Here is a 15,162-nt window from a genome sequence, read left to right on the forward strand (position 1 = left end):
TCAAGGGCCGCGCTCAGCACCATCAGCACAAACCATACTGGATTATCGACAGCTCTGAGTAGAAAAGCAGCCCAACGCTATTTCTGGACCTCTCGGTTTTGACTGTTCACTTTTCAGATGCCCATACACAGTCCAACAAGGGTACCGGGTACCCAGAGATGCTCTTTTAGAGAACCATGAAATGGTTTGGGCTGGAAGGGACCTTAAAGCCCATCCAGTTCCACGCCCTGCCATGGGCAGGGACACCTCCCACTGGATCAGGGGCTCCAAGCCCCATCCAACCTGGCCTGGAACCCCTCCAGGGATGGGGCACCACCACTGCTGTGGGCAACTGGGATGAAATGTGAAGCATTCAAGCAGGAATAAGCGGGGGAAGAAACCCTCCATCCCAGAACCTTTGCTACTTTGACACAAGAACAAGGCATTTTATTATTATTATTATTATTAACCGGAATTTATGGATCTCACCTATTGCAGTTTAGAGAAAAAACAATTCTGCAAAAGTAAAGATCTCCAAAAGAACTCAGGGAGCCCCAACAGACTGAGTGTCTGCACAAAGTGTAGCAGAGACGACAGCCACTCGGCTTCCTCCTGTCTTTTGATCATTGTTTAATGCATAGTTCAGCTAAGATGCTTGAAAAAGATAATCATTCATGAATAGCTCCTGCTCAGCAAAGGATGATACATATATACGGGCAAAAAAAGAATTAGCTTGAAGTGGTTGGGTTTGGCGTAATCCCACATCAAGTTGTGTTGCCGTGTGTTTGTGTAGCAAGACAAGAGTGTAAAGAAAAGCATAGCCCTGATGACAGCATCCATCGCTATGGTGATGAAGTCATTCAAGTCCACTCTCTACTGCCTGTGCTCTGCCCCAGCCAGGCTTTTCTGCTCCATAAGCAATATTTGGATTAATATAAGCAGCAGAGAGAATGGGGGGTGGAAGAGGAGGAAGGAAAAGGTATTACGAAGCCAGCACAGTCCCCTGGACAGAGAGGCTTGTCTGCTGCGAGGGATCAATTCAAGCTCCCACTGCCGCCCACTCCATGCTTTTCCGTCGCACGGCTCCAGGCCGAGCTCCAGTGGGGCAGGACAAGGGGCACCTGACGGCCAATGATCCCGGAGGGCAGTGGAAAACTCCCAAATCCCTTAACAAGAGTAGTGATGCCTCCTCCGGTGCAGTGACAGCACCTCTGCTCCGTGACTCAGAAAGCAAAGGTTGGAGAAAGCCGGTTTCTAACCTGGATGGCAGCGATCCCAGGACGATTTACGTAACTGATGTTCCAGAAAAGTCTCCTTGGTGTCTCAGCGGTGCTGCCTTTCCCAGGAGAGGTGAAAACTTTCTCCTGGACCCCTACCCTCGGTGATTTATACCTCTCAAGGTGCAAAACTCGCCCTGAGCCAAAGCCACTGCTGGACCCCGGCGTGTCCGTCCAGGCGCAGCAGCCAGGTTATGAGGTGAAGAGCATCTGTGTTTTCCTCGGTGGAGTCCAGTTGTGCGTACCTGCTCACCTCAAAACAAAGGCGGGTAAATTGCTAACGTCCCACTTGTGATCCTGAGATGTAAAAAGACTGATCTGCAGAACTATCACCTTCCAGTGGCTCCTGACCCTGACCTAGAGCTCCGGCCAAGGTCAGATGGGGGAAGGGGATATCGCAGAGGCAATCCCTCCAGTTTCAGCTTACAATTAACACGCTCATTACTAAAGCAATGAGGAAAACAGCTCTTGCTGCTGCCATTATCTTCACAGCTGACAAATACGCAGGACCCTGCCAGCAGTTTCCGCTCAGGAGAGATCCCGTGGTGCTGACACAGCGCCTGCCTGGCACCTGGGAGACCTGAGATTAAGTAGTAAATGAGTCTCGCCCAGAGCATTCCCTGCCCTGGGCACCGGCTTATTTTCCTCCTGTTATGAGTCTAGTTGCGTTTTCTGGCTTTTCAGGCTATCTTCCCACTTCCAAGGAGAGAAACCACAAATAAAAAGCCCTGTCTCCCAGCAATGAGCTACACCCTGGCTCCGGGTGCATAGCTTCAGCAATCGCAATCCAGTTGCCGCAGGACTTTTCTCCCGTCTCATCTCCCACCTTCCTGCACGACCCCATCCTCGTCACTCAAGCAGATGCTCTTTGCTCCCTGAGAGCGTTTGGCCCCCACGATACGAGTCGTATCCCGATGAAAATTAGGCAAGCTCACCTCTGATGGGTAGCAGACCGCCCTGCTGCCATCGGTGAAACGCTGCCTCCACTCACAGCCGGCATCTCTTAAGAGCCAATTTTGAATCGGAATAAACAAATCTGACTGATTCGCCCTCACAACACGCCTAAGTGCAATAGAGGAGCCTGGCAGCAGCGAATCCAGCCGAAACGATGGGAAAGCATCGAAGTCTGAGCAAACAGCGTGACAGCATCAAATCCAGCCAAAACAATGGGAAAGCATCAAAGTCTGAGCAAACAACGTGACAGCATCGAATCCAGCCAAAATGATTGGGAAGCATCATGGACCGAGTAAACACCCGAGACAAAGTCCCCATCATCCCTCTGGTTTCACCAGGAGAGCTGCTGGTTCCAATTTGGATGAGATGATGTTTAACTAAGGAGTGCCAGAGCACAGTGCCCCAGCTGGTCACCCCGTGACGGGTGAAACCTGCCACAAGCTCCCTCCATGCTGGAATGGCTGTGATTCAAGCCTGCAGATACGGACAGATGCTGCGCGCTGCCCCGCACATCTGGCTCGGAGGTCTTAATTAGAAGGAAAAGAGCAGAGCAGAGGAGGGAAGAGCAGACATCCAGCAAAGTGACACAGGACGGCGATTAGAGTTTGAAACTCAGGCCTTGTGAACGGGGCTGGGGAGGTGGAGAGCGAGGAGATGTGCAGGAGGAAGACCCCAAATCCCAGATATTTATTCCCTGGGCCTTCAGTGGCGACTGTCTCTACGTCTGGGAGGAGAGTTAGGAGCACACTGCTTGTGCTCCCTGAATAATCAAAGCCTGCAAGAGCAGCAGCGCAGCCAGGGAACCCCACTGCATCCACGCTGAGACCCCGGGCAACACATCCCGAACCCCAGAGCCTCGCGAGCAGCCCTGGGCACCCACCGGAGCTCCAGGCTGCCCATTCTGAGCACCGGGCAGCCCATCCCGAGCACCGGATCCTTGCGGGCTACCGATAGGAGCTCTGTGCAGCCCACCCCGAGCCCCGGAGCCCCGGCAGGAGCCCCGGGCATTGCACCCTGACCCTGGGAGCCCCGGGCAGCGCCCCCCAAGCTCCAGCAGCAGCTCCAGGCAGCCCTGCCGTGCACCCGCCGAGCCCCAGAACGCCGAGGACAACAGCAGCAGGACCGGGCAGCCCTTCCTGAGCCCCGGGAGCTGCCGGCAGCAGCACCGGGCACTGCAGTCCGAGCCCCGGGAGCAGCTCCGGGCAGCCCTGCCGTGCACACCCGAGCACCGGAGGCCACCGGCAATAGCACCGGGCAGCGCATCCTGAGCCCCATGAGCCCCGGGAGCCGCAGCCCAAGCCCCGAGAGGCACTGCCGTGCACACCCGAGCACCGGCAGCAGCACCAGGCATTGCACCCCGAGCCCCGGGAGCCCCGGGCACCGCACTCTGAGCCCCGGGAGCAGCTCCGGGGGCCCCGCCGTTGCACACCCGAGCACCGGAGGCCACCGGCAGCAGCACCGGGCATTGCACCCCGAGCCCCGGGAGCACCTCCGGGAGCCCCGCCGTTGCACACCCGAGCACTGGAGGCCACCGGCAGCAGCACCGGGTAGCCCTTCCCGAGAGCCCCGGGCACCGCAGCCCGAGCCCCGGGAGCCCCTGCCGGCTCTCCCCCTGCCGGGACCCCCCAGCCCCGGAGCCGAGAGGGTCGCGGCGGGCGGTGCGGGGGAGGCCGTGCCGGTCGCTCCTTTGTTCGGCGCATCCCGGGCAGGCCCGGAGCCCCTCTCTCACCTCCGTGTCCAGATGCACCATCTCCATGTCGGGCCAGGGCTCGGCCAGCTGGGCGAGCGGCATCCTGCCGGCCGGTGGCCCCGCGGGGCTCGCAGCGCGCCGGTGCCCGGTCCCCGCGCCGGGCGGGGCGGGGCTGGCCGGGAGGGAGGGACCGCTCGGAGCCCCGGGGAGCGGAGCTGGGAGGGAGGGAAGGAGGGACCGATCAGCGATCCCGGTTCCCCCCGAGGCGTGGCCGGGCGGGTGCGGGATGGAGGGGATGGAGCCGGGCGGGGACGCTGCCAGAGGCTCCTGCGGGCTGCAGGGACCGTGGAATGCGATGGGTTGGAATGGACCTCAAAGCCCATCCAGTTCCAACCCCCTGCCACTGTATCAGGCTGCTCCAAGCCCCATCCAACCCGGTCTTGAACACCTCCAGGGATGGGGCAGCCACCACTGCTCTGGGCAACCTGGATCACTGTCTCCCCACCCTCATAGGAAAGCATTTATTCCTAATATCCAAGCTAAACCTCCCTTATTTCAGCTTAAACACATCCCCCCTCATCCTCTCCCTGCACTCAAAGCCCCTCCCCAGCTTTCCTGGAGCCCCTTCAGTCCTGGAAGCTGCTCTGAGGTCTCCCCGCAGCCTTCTCTTCTCCAGGCTGAACAACCCCAACTCCCTCAGCCTGTCAAATCTTTAATTTGCTGTTTTACGAGAAGAAGTAGGCAGGATAATTTGTTAGTTTTATTCAGGCGCAGTGGTACCCGTGGGTTTAGAACCATTTTTTCCTCCAGCCTAAACAAGTCATCGCTCCGTAAAGCTTCATCATTTCTGCCTTTTGTCACCTCACGGTCAGCCCGCCTGTCTTTCTGCTGTGAAATATGGAGGATTTTTCTGCATCTCAATAGACCTACCCTGGCATGGAGGCAGTGGCGATCCCTGTCTCCCTTTCCTCGCGGAGCTACACGAGGCCTTGCTCTGCCTTTCAAATAGTTCCTCTTGATATTTTACCATTAACCCTCCATTGTGACCTTGAAATTGCAGACTTGCTTTTCCACTGTTTTCTACACCACCCTATAACTCTGCTTTTCCACACTTGGAAAAGAATTTGTCTTATTTCTAACCTTCTTTTTCCCCCTGTTTATAGTAACAGTCATGACCTTAGAGTCAGAGATTTCCCAGACGTTAATGACCAGCCAGAATGAGATTATGCTCTCAGCTGCTGCAGGTAACTGCTCAGCACCTGATCCTGCCCGACTTTTATGCATAACCCTCCTTGGAAGCTGGGAGACGTTTGGTGGGTCACCTAACTGGAAAACTGTGCCTGGCATTATGCCTTAAATATTCCTTGCGGGCTTGTCCACAGCTCCAAGTGCACCAGGATGTGATGTATAAAGGTTGTATTCACAGGACCAGGTCACAAAGTAGTTGTCTTTGTTCTCCTTCCAGAACGGATGCAGAGAGCACTGTCCTACCCTCCCGCCCTCTCCGCTCCCACCCTGGATCCATCCAACATGCACACAGAGCAGAAGGAAAGGGAGATGCATTTTGCAAACAAATGAAGAAGGTAAAAGGGATGCTGGTATTGACATCATCGTGTTACTGATGCCATTTAAAGCAGGTTGCAGCAGCTGGAGGATGGATGTAACCAGACGGCACGCCGTGTACCAGGCAATAAGGGGAAATTATGGGTAGCTTTGGAGCTGAATGAATAACTCTCCACAAGATCCGCCTCAGCTTGTTCCAACAGTAAGTGACATAAGTTTAATTGGCTATAACAGGACCTCGCTTAGTCCCAGTCTGGTGGGTTTGTGTTATTTAATGCCTTCATCTGGGGCTCCAACTCTTCTGGCACAGAGGGGGGGCTCTGAGCACAGGATTTGGAGACAGCAGGTCCTGGGCTTGGCTCAAACAGTTACTGTCACTGTGGGAATTTTCTGCATTAGATTCCTCCACACGGGAAGAAAGATGACAGCTCTAGCCAAAATCACAAGCAGGACCTGATGATGACTTACAGATTAGCTCCAAGTGCTGTGAAGATTAACTGGAATTTTTCAAAGCTCTGTCCTAATTCACCTTTTTTGGAGTGCACTTCCCTCTCCGAACGGGTTACGGGCTGTAGAGCCCTGGCTTCCTGGGACAGCTGCCCTCGGAATGCTAAACCCCAGCTGTACATGCTTTTACTTAGGCTCATTAAGTATTTCCAGCCACACCTTGATGAAGTCAACCCTTAGCGATGCACCGTTTGAAAAAGATTTGGGTCTTTTTTGTAACCAATAATTCTATAAAGAAACAGGAAAACAGAGTGCTTCGGTAAAATGTGAGTAAAAGGGAACTTTTTCCTCAATATTATACATGCCCCTTCCCAAAATCCTAGGCTGTACCACAGCAAACCAGCTGAGCAGACAAGCCAAGGTCTCAAAGAGAAGCACTCTATCTGCTGAGAGAAGCTCTTATCAGACTGACCTTCCTTTGATTCCTGCACCAGATAAGGCTGAATCGTAGCTGATTAATGGAACGAGAAATGTGCCACACAGGGCTGCTGGTGAGTCCAGGGCAGGATGTCTGGGTGAGAGAAATGAGGTAGCGGTCTCCCCCGAGGTTTTATTTCCCAGGAAAAGCACAGCTATAAAAAGCAGGGTACAAAAAGTGTACTTTGGAGTTGAAGAGACGAGCCTGCTGTTTGGGTGAGCGTCATGGCTAAATACAGTGATTAAACCAGATCTACTGGTATTTTTCGGAGACAGTTGCAGGCTGGGGATTGCTGCTGCCTCGGTAAACAGGCACTGCATCTGAGCTGGGAGGGCCCTCATCAGTGTTGTGTAGCTGAAAATTCAAAATGTTGCGGTCTTAGCTTGGTTTTACAAACACCAAATCCTTCTCAAATATAATTGTAGGTATTTTCGCCTCTGCAGCTGGCTGTTATTATAGAATCATAGAATAGTTCGGGTTGGAAGAGACCTTAAAAGATCATCCAGTTCCAACACCCTGCCATGGGCAGGGACACCTCCCACTGGCTCAGGCTGCCCAAGGCCCATCCAACCTGACCTTGAACACCTCCAGGGATGGGGCAGCCACATCTTCCCTGGGCAACCTGAGCCAGTGTCTCACCACTCTCATGGTGAAGAAGTTCCTCCTTATGTCCAGTCTAAATCTGCTCCTCTCCAGTTTATACCCATTGCCCCTCGTCCCGTCCCCACAAGCCGTTGTGAACAGTCCTTCCCCATTGCATTGGTGTGCAATGCTTTCCTTTTCAAAGAGGCTGACAAACATTTGTTAAGCTGGTTGTCCCCAGAGAAGCACTTCTGAAGCGGACATATTTGGTCCTTCTCCAAATTACCAGATCCAATTGTTCCTTGTTATTCCAAAAGCTGCCCAGGTGATTCTCCACCTCACCATACACCAACCCTCTGCTCCCACGGCTCACCACATCCTTTCTTTTCCCCAAAGTCAGGGAGCATCGCTGCTAACTGCCTGCTTCATGCTGTGTTGCTTTTACACACACAAGGAAATACAAAAAGCTTGCAGGCACAAGAAATGCCTACTATGACTTACAGACTTGTGTAATCTCCTTTGTGTTTACGCTAAGAGAGTCATTTAATTAGAGCTTGCAGCAACCCTCTTTGTATTTTGAAAATTGACTAATCGGTTCCATAGTTCCTCGTTATCCCCGCTGCACTAATCGGGAAACTGAGTCATGTTTTCAATAGGTTGTCAGGGTAGAACCTGAACTCCACGTCCTGTCTTCGAACCCCCAGCTCTCAATTCGCCATCTCATTTCATTGCCTCTTCTGCTTTGTTTTTCCACTACAGAGGAAGAGATGATAGATCACCTTGTTTTGATCCCAGGGACACGCTTTTCCTTAGCGTGGTACAAACATCACGTTGAAGATATAAAGCAGGGGCCCTGGAAATGAGGAACCTTGGCTGTGTTTCACAGCAGAATTGCTTTTTGCCTTTCTGGCAGATTTCTTTCCGTTCCTTAGCACCATGTGCAATGGCAGCTGCCTCAAATGCCAGTGTTTTCCAAGGCAGGTCCAGGCAGTGGTCGGAATGTAGAAACTACACCACAGCAGGCAGGAGAGGTCCTGGGAGGGAAGCACAGCCCAGACGGCTGTCATTGCTCTGCAAGGGGCTGGTGCAGGCACAAGAACCATCACCATAGAATAGAAGCACTGCCTTAGAAACATAGAACTGTTAGAGCTGGAAAAGACCTCCAAGATCATCAAGTCCAACCATCAACCTTTAATTTCTGCCGACAACCCCTGCAAAGGTGAGTGTCGTGCTACTGTGCTCAGCTCACTGAAGGTGTCCAGCACACCTGAAAGCTTTTCTTTTGCAAAATGCATTGTATTTTGCCAGCTGGTTCTGCAAACTGACTCTAGGTCTGCTAAGCTCACCCTGCGTCTACATGGTATTACTGTAAACCATGCCAGCCCCATGGACCACATCTTCTGAAACATCTCCCAGGGAACCCCCCGGCTGAAGCACAAGTGGCTCCAGCCAGGGAAGAGTTTTGCTGGCAGAATTGATTAAGCTGTTGGCTCCAGGCAATGCACTTAATTTGTGACGTTTGCACCTATCATTCAGGAATATTGGATTGTAGCCAAGACATGACTTGAGGCGAGTGACCCGTCAGAGCTGGGATGTGCCCTGGGAAGGCAGGGGAGGCGATGGGGAACGAGCTGCGAGGCAGCAAGGCCATATCTGCTGGTTGTCATGGATACAATCACTGCTGGTCTCCTGTATCAGTTACCTTCCCTTTCCTGGATGCAAATAAACGAGTGCCAGTCTACTCCTGTTCTTACGCAGGACACAACCCTTCACAGCCAAACAAAAAGAGAAAACCATCTGTTTCAAACCTAGACATCTCTTCTTAATGTCATCTAAGGGGAGAGTGGGAGGTGACTTGCTTTTTTGGTATTCGAAATATGCGAGTCTGATAATGTTCTGCCCAATTGCATTCAGTTCCGTCCTAACCTTTGGCTATTTCCTAGGACCTCAGAGGAGCTGTTTTCACAGCTCATTCAGCCTTTGCTCTGGATCAGCTTTTTGGATTCATGACAAGCTGCAGCGGACTTGGACTCTGCCAGCTGCACACGCCTGCTGTTGCCTCACACCGGGCAGAACTCCGCAGGCTCCACTGCCTTCAGCTCCCTGTTTGGAAGGGAAAACAAGAGGTCAAGTGTAGCTCCAACAACACTCAAAAAAGGTTTTTAGGAAACTCCACTTAGACTACAAGCAATTGCTTTCCTTTTTTTTATATTTATTTTTTAAAGCAGGCTTGCAGCCCAGGTGGGAAGTTACTTAAGAGTGCATTATACGGCAAGTTTTGGTTTTAAGTAGTGTACAGATCTGTTTGTAGTTTATGTCAGTGCAGGCCTATTCGAGGCAGTGATAACATAAAAGAGAAAACTATTACACACTGTAAACAGCAGTGAAACTGCCAGGCCTGTTTTCACTGTCCCCTGGCCAGGAGAAAGCTGAGTAAACAGTAGCGCTAAGTACAGGTTTTACAGTTCTTTTAGGTTTAAGAACTTGTAAACAAGTGATGGGGCTTTTAAGTGGATACAGGTTTTGTGCTACTTAGGGAACACACAGGTCCCAGTTTCTCCAGACAGGGCAGAGGAAAACAAAAGCACATTTCAACAGAAACCCAATGCTGGTGAGAGGGAAATGTCATTCCAGCCTTCGTGGTCTCAAGCCTACATCATGCAGCTGAACAAGTCTCGTCCTGCTTAGGGCACACACAAACACCCGCTCCTAATTACCCCATTCCATAGTTTAGGATGGTATCACTCACAGTGGGGAGAAAAGAAACCATTTCGAAATTTGAAGTGAGTTTCAGAAATCCTGAGGAGAAGCCTAAAGACCCCAAGGAAATGTTTTCCTTATGGGAAAAAATAAACTCTATTTCTGATTTAGGTAAGACAAATATACTCATGATACTATTTCTCAGTCTTACCAGAGACTGCTGCGCACATCCAGCCTCGAAAAGCCACATCGCAAAAACAACTAGAGAAACAAACTTCCAAAAAAATGAGGAATGGGAATATTTCAGCCTAATGACCAACTGTGTTATATTAGAAGATATAATACAAGCAGATTTTCTAGAGAGGTGCCTTCACAATTCAGGTTTCCAACTTTTCCTTTAATAACACTTGTTTTCTGTGTTTTAGAAGCTGATGAAGGCAGTGCAGCAGCACAGATGTGACTCAGCCGGCTTGCATGGTCAGGTAGCAGGTACACGTTCCCAGTGCTCAATGGTTTCCTTGTTGGGGAGCAAATGAAAGGCACAACAGGTTTGGGGCTGCCAGAAATTTAATTACCTAGCAAAAGAAAATCTATCTGTCCCTCATCAGCGTTACCAAACCCCCCAGAGTCTGGACTTAGCAAGGCTCTTAGATCTATTTTGCAGAAGAGGGGAGATTTAGATGAGATTTCGGGTAGGTATGTTTTGCTGTGAGGGTGGGGAGGCCCTGGCCCAGGTTGCCCCGAGCAGTGGTGGCTGCCCCATCCCTGGAGGGGTTCAAGGCCAGGTTGGATGGGGCTTGGAGCCTCTGATCCAGTGGGAGGTGTCCCTGCCCACAGCAGGGGTTGGAACTGGATGGGCTTTGAGGTCCCTTCCAATCCAAACCATTCTATGATTCTATAAAACGGTGCAGCAATAAAAGGTTGGTACTTTGCTGCTGGACTATTTTAGAACATTCTCTCTTTGCTTCCCCAGGAACAGAATCAATATCTGACAGCAGAAGAGAATTTGCTAACGCTGGCGGAACATCATTTCTGCTTTTCAAATTGCTCTTTTCGTTCCCTCTCCTTCATGATGAGTAAAGGAAGGGAGCTTGGAGACTGCTTTGTAGACATTCCTCTTTCCAAAACAGACACTTTTTGTTTATGTCAGCAATGTAAGGACTGTCCAGCTGAGCTGTCTCTGACTCTCCTAGGGGTGCTTGGTGCACTTCTAGGCAAGTTTACCCGGAGTATTTACTGCTGATGAGGGAGGAACTACTTGATCCTTAACCAGCAAAATCCTTTCAGAATTATTCTCCAGCAGCCATAGAGGCATTAAAAGTTCAGCCCAAAAGGTTCTCCATTATCATGCTAAAAACCCACCTGCCTGATTCTTGTGTGCTGCTCTCATTTCATTGTCGTGCTCCAGAACTGCTCAGAAAAGATAACTTCTAAGACCAAAAGCAAGAAGCTTGCTTTTATCTTTCTTCCGCTAAACACTGTGGGTACCTCCGTGATCGAAAGCCGTCTCTGTTATGCTTTCCTCTGTCACTGTAAAGAGGGGAGGGCGGTGTGACTCACAGAGCAAAGTTTTCCCACTGGGTACTAAATATCTTTAATAAGATGTGTCCCCCAAGATTTATATTAGTGAATTCATAAAATAAGCACATAAAGAAACAAAAATAATCACAGACTCCTCAAAGCGCAGAACAACCTCCAGCGCTCTGAGCGCTCAAGGGACGCGTCCTCGCCATTGGTGGGATCTCCCAGCTCACTCACCTCTGCTTTGCTCACAGGAGCATCTCCAGCCACTGAGGAACAGTCAGTTACAAAGTAAAAACTTCAGAAACAGGTATTTTTGTCTCCCAACGGATGGATGAAAGCTGCAGTGTGTTGTATCAATAAAGGCTTTGCCAGAGGCAGTGAGCAATTTAAATCGTTCCAACTCTGGAACACGGTTTGAGTTTTGCCACAGATTCCGGTGACGGCAAAACTGAGACTTGTATGGCAGGTAACAACTCTTTTCACTCTTTTCCTGTGTGAAATCAGGTATTTGCTCACAATCTGGTTTCAGAAAGTCCTGGCCTGACCTGCTGCCTGTCTGTTTAAAGTCTGCACAGAATCATTTTCCCCTTAACCTAAGAAGCCACTAACATAATGTTGGAGATAAATGTTCCGTGGCAGCAGCCTGGCATAAGATACGGAGAAAATAGGGTCAGTGTGTTGGAACTGGATAATACATAACATCTAATGTAATGTTATTTAACTCAAAGGTCTTCTCTCAAACACAAGGACTCTGGGGTATTCTACAGTCCTTAAAACAGCGCAAGTAGCATAGTGCTATTAGCTGTTAACACCCAGTACCACCATATATTCGTTGAAAGGTAATATTGATCAACTGAGATGGAAAACAGTTCTTTTGGCAGCTGTTAGCCAGCTCTTTGGAAATGAATATGGGAGTCAATTACCAAGGGACAAAAGTCCCCTCTGCAGGATTGCCAGCTTGCTACTGGCACAAGCTCGCCTGCTGCCGGAAGCATTCCAGAAGGGGAAGATAAAGGCAGAAATGGATGGGTTTAAATATCAGCACTGTAAAGACAGAAGCAGATGGGCTTAAATATCATCACTATGGCCTTAGAAATTTTTCACTACGTCAGAAAGCAAACCAGTCTGGATGAAGAACAGGCTAAACCAGCCTGCCCAGCATATAAGTTAGTTACCTGCTATGGTCCTGCAGTACTCAGCATCAGGCACGGGGAAAACTGAGTTCTTTGCCTCCCAGTCTAAGATGGGAATTGTGTCTGATACACAAAAACTCTGCAGAATCAGCACATGGGTGAGATGGGGATGCTAGAAGAATCCCTCTTGCGAGGAAAGACTGGTATTGCACAAACTTATATAAGGCAGCTCGGCATAGAAGCTGCTGCTGGGTTGGCTGCACAGGAGCGCAAAGAAGACAACGTTCTTTCTTCACCTACATTTAGTTGTGTAATGAGCCACCTGCTCAGACACCGTTTCTTCATACTGGGCAGGAGCCCACAGCCTTTGACTTTGAAAAATAACTCATTGCACTTCTCCCTGCTCAGGTGCACAAAGGGAGCGAATGCAGAAACCCAGCGCCGAGCAGGCAGCGTGTGAGGACCTTGGAATGACATTGGGCTGTTTTGTCTTACTCCCATGTGCCAGCCAGGCGCTGTGTGGAATATAACCCAGCTGGGGCCAGTACCCATCAGACCGACCAGTGTGGGGCTGTGGGGCTGCCAGCCCCCCCACCTCCACAGATGACAGGAGGAAAGGGTTTATCCACATCCTCAGTCCTGGGCTGCGCTGGCCTATTGGTTTCCTTCCCCAAACACATACCGTAAGCTCAACTTAAGGCTGGCTCATCCTTGCTCTGCTGATAGAAACTGTTGATTTAGTGAGTTAATCAATAAACCAAACTCCCAAAGTATTCCCATGCAAATGGATAAGAACCCTGGTCTGCTCACTTTGCTAATGACTGAATAATCACTGTAGGTTTGTTATCCAGGAACTAGCAGGGTATGGTGACACGGTGTGTTTAATGGAGACATGGGAATAAAATATATTTTTCAGTACAGTGCACTTGCAGACATCCCTGAAACATTTGGTTTCAATGTTTGCTACATCTTCATGCCACAGCATTTATACTAATCAGGGACTGGAAATCTCTGCTTTTCCCCTATCATTCTGGGTGGTATTTTGCCCACTTCATCCAATAAATGCATAAATCTCCACCCCAATAAGTGCTCAAATCCCCATCCCAATAAATGCACAAATTCCCTGCCCAGGCAGGTACTGAGAACTGAAGAAAAGGAATGGTTCAACTTACCAGGAGCTCGTCTTTCCGTTTTGCATCTACTGCAAGGAAGTATCATCAGGGTGTCAAGTGCTTCACATGCAATCTTATCAACTCTGGGAAGCAGCCACTTCCTTCCCAGCTTTACACGCTGCTCCTGGGTAAAGGCAAACATGGAAAACGTGTGTTAGAAGGAGATAACCCAATGACTAAGATATTTCATAACGTAAGAGGTGAAGGAAAACCACCTCTCTGCAACTCATGGCATTGCTTCAACCCAGTACACGTTATGGGATGGCATTCTGTGAGACTGAACAAACAGGATGCTGGTAAAAATTGCTGACTGGCAAACTGAGCACTGCATTTCACAGCATCAGAAAAATCACGCAAGTCACACTTTAAATTAGCATTGTGCATTTGCACAATTTTATTTCCTAGGTTGTTTTTAGCTAGTAGAGAAAAAGCACGTGCACTCAAAATACTGGCATACAAAAGCAAAAGGAGACAGGGCAAAAAGCGCAGAAGGCTTTTCAGTAAAGTATTATTTCTTTGAACAATATGATTTATTTCCTAATCCCAGGTTGAAGATGCAGCAAGCCTGATCTAAGTAGTTTCTACCAACAAGTCTAAAAGTGACCAAAAGTGGTTTGAGTTGGAAGGGACCTCAAAGCCTATCCAGTTCCAAACCCCGCAACATGTCCCCAGCAGGGACACCTCCCACTGGCTCAGGGGCTCCAAGCCCCATCTAACCTGGCCTTGAACCCCTCCAGGGATGGGGCAGCCACCACTGCTCAGGGCAACCAGGGCCAGGGCCTCCGCATCCTCACAGGAAAACATACCTACCTAAGATCTCATCTAAATCTCCCCTCTTTCAGCTTAAAACCGTTTCCCCTTGTCCTGTCCCTGCACTTCCTGATAAAGAATGATACCTATAAAATACCTACTTAAATCTGGGTTTAGGATGAGGTATCCCTTCCTTTGTTGAGGACAGATGAGATGGATAGCAGCAGCTCTAGTTTAGGGTTAAAGTTCCAAGACATGTGTCACAGCAGCTGCAATAACTGCCTGAGGAAGAAAAGGAACAGTCCAGTGATTCTTAAAATAGGATTTGGGAAGCCTAAGTTCAAAGGCTGGCTCCGGAAAGGATGCTGTGGGATGTCAGCTATGCCTGTAAACTGACGATGAACTGTGTACTCCGGATTTCAAGCAAAACCATACCAAGACCTGGAAAGTGCCCACATACCGTGATTGCAGAGGTACCTTAAGGGGGCTCAGAGGGGCTCACACTGCTTAGGCCTTCATCAGCTGTCTAATCCCGATCTTCCGAAAGGGGTAGAAGCACAGAGGGATGGAAGGTGCTAGAGAAGACCTCCTCCTGCTTCCTAAAAACAAATAACACTCATTAGGTTGTGATAGACCAGGACAAACCAGGCTCCAGGCTCCCGGGTTGTCCAAAAGGCAGCTTGTGCTGGCTTTGGATGCTGCCTGCCATTTACTGTCTGCAGAGCCCCGATTCTGTGTTTGCTGATACCACCGTGTGGTGAAGGGAAGGAACAAGCTGTTACTCAAGGAGGGGGTTAATGAGCTAAACAGCACTAAAATCCCCAAGTCCACTGCGCTGTGGCAAGAAGGTACTATGAGGCTGCCAAATCCAGTCTTCCCCTGCCAACGTCCCTCGGATCCAGGCACTTTTGAA

The 15,162-nt window shown here is 50.0% G+C and overlaps 1 protein-coding gene and 1 long non-coding RNA gene across 4 annotated transcripts in view; one reads left to right on the plus strand and one right to left on the minus strand.

Annotated features, from left to right (window-relative positions):
• Positions 1–4,095, minus strand: part of RPS6KA1 (ribosomal protein S6 kinase A1) — a 49,820-nt gene extending 45,725 nt beyond the window's left edge. For 2 of the 3 annotated variants that reach the window (XM_054086281.1, XM_054086278.1), the window contains exon 1: positions 3,940–4,095. In XM_054086281.1, coding sequence (XP_053942256.1) covers positions 3,940–4,002 — 63 coding nt within the window. In that variant the 5' untranslated portion in view covers positions 4,003–4,095. The remainder of the gene's footprint in view (positions 1–3,939) is intronic. The other variant, XM_054086280.1, reaches the window with a different exon arrangement.
• Positions 4,096–4,231: 136 nt separating this feature from the next.
• On the plus strand, positions 4,232–13,266 carry LOC128854283 (uncharacterized). The gene is made up of 3 exons (XR_008453283.1): positions 4,232–9,096; positions 10,096–10,159; positions 10,644–13,266. It is a non-coding gene; the product is annotated as an uncharacterized LOC128854283 (long non-coding RNA).
• Positions 13,267–15,162: the final 1,896 nt, after the last annotated feature.

Source organism: Cuculus canorus, chromosome 22 (assembly GCF_017976375.1).
Source record: "Cuculus canorus isolate bCucCan1 chromosome 22, bCucCan1.pri, whole genome shotgun sequence".
Lineage (NCBI taxonomy): Eukaryota > Metazoa > Chordata > Aves > Cuculiformes > Cuculidae > Cuculus > Cuculus canorus.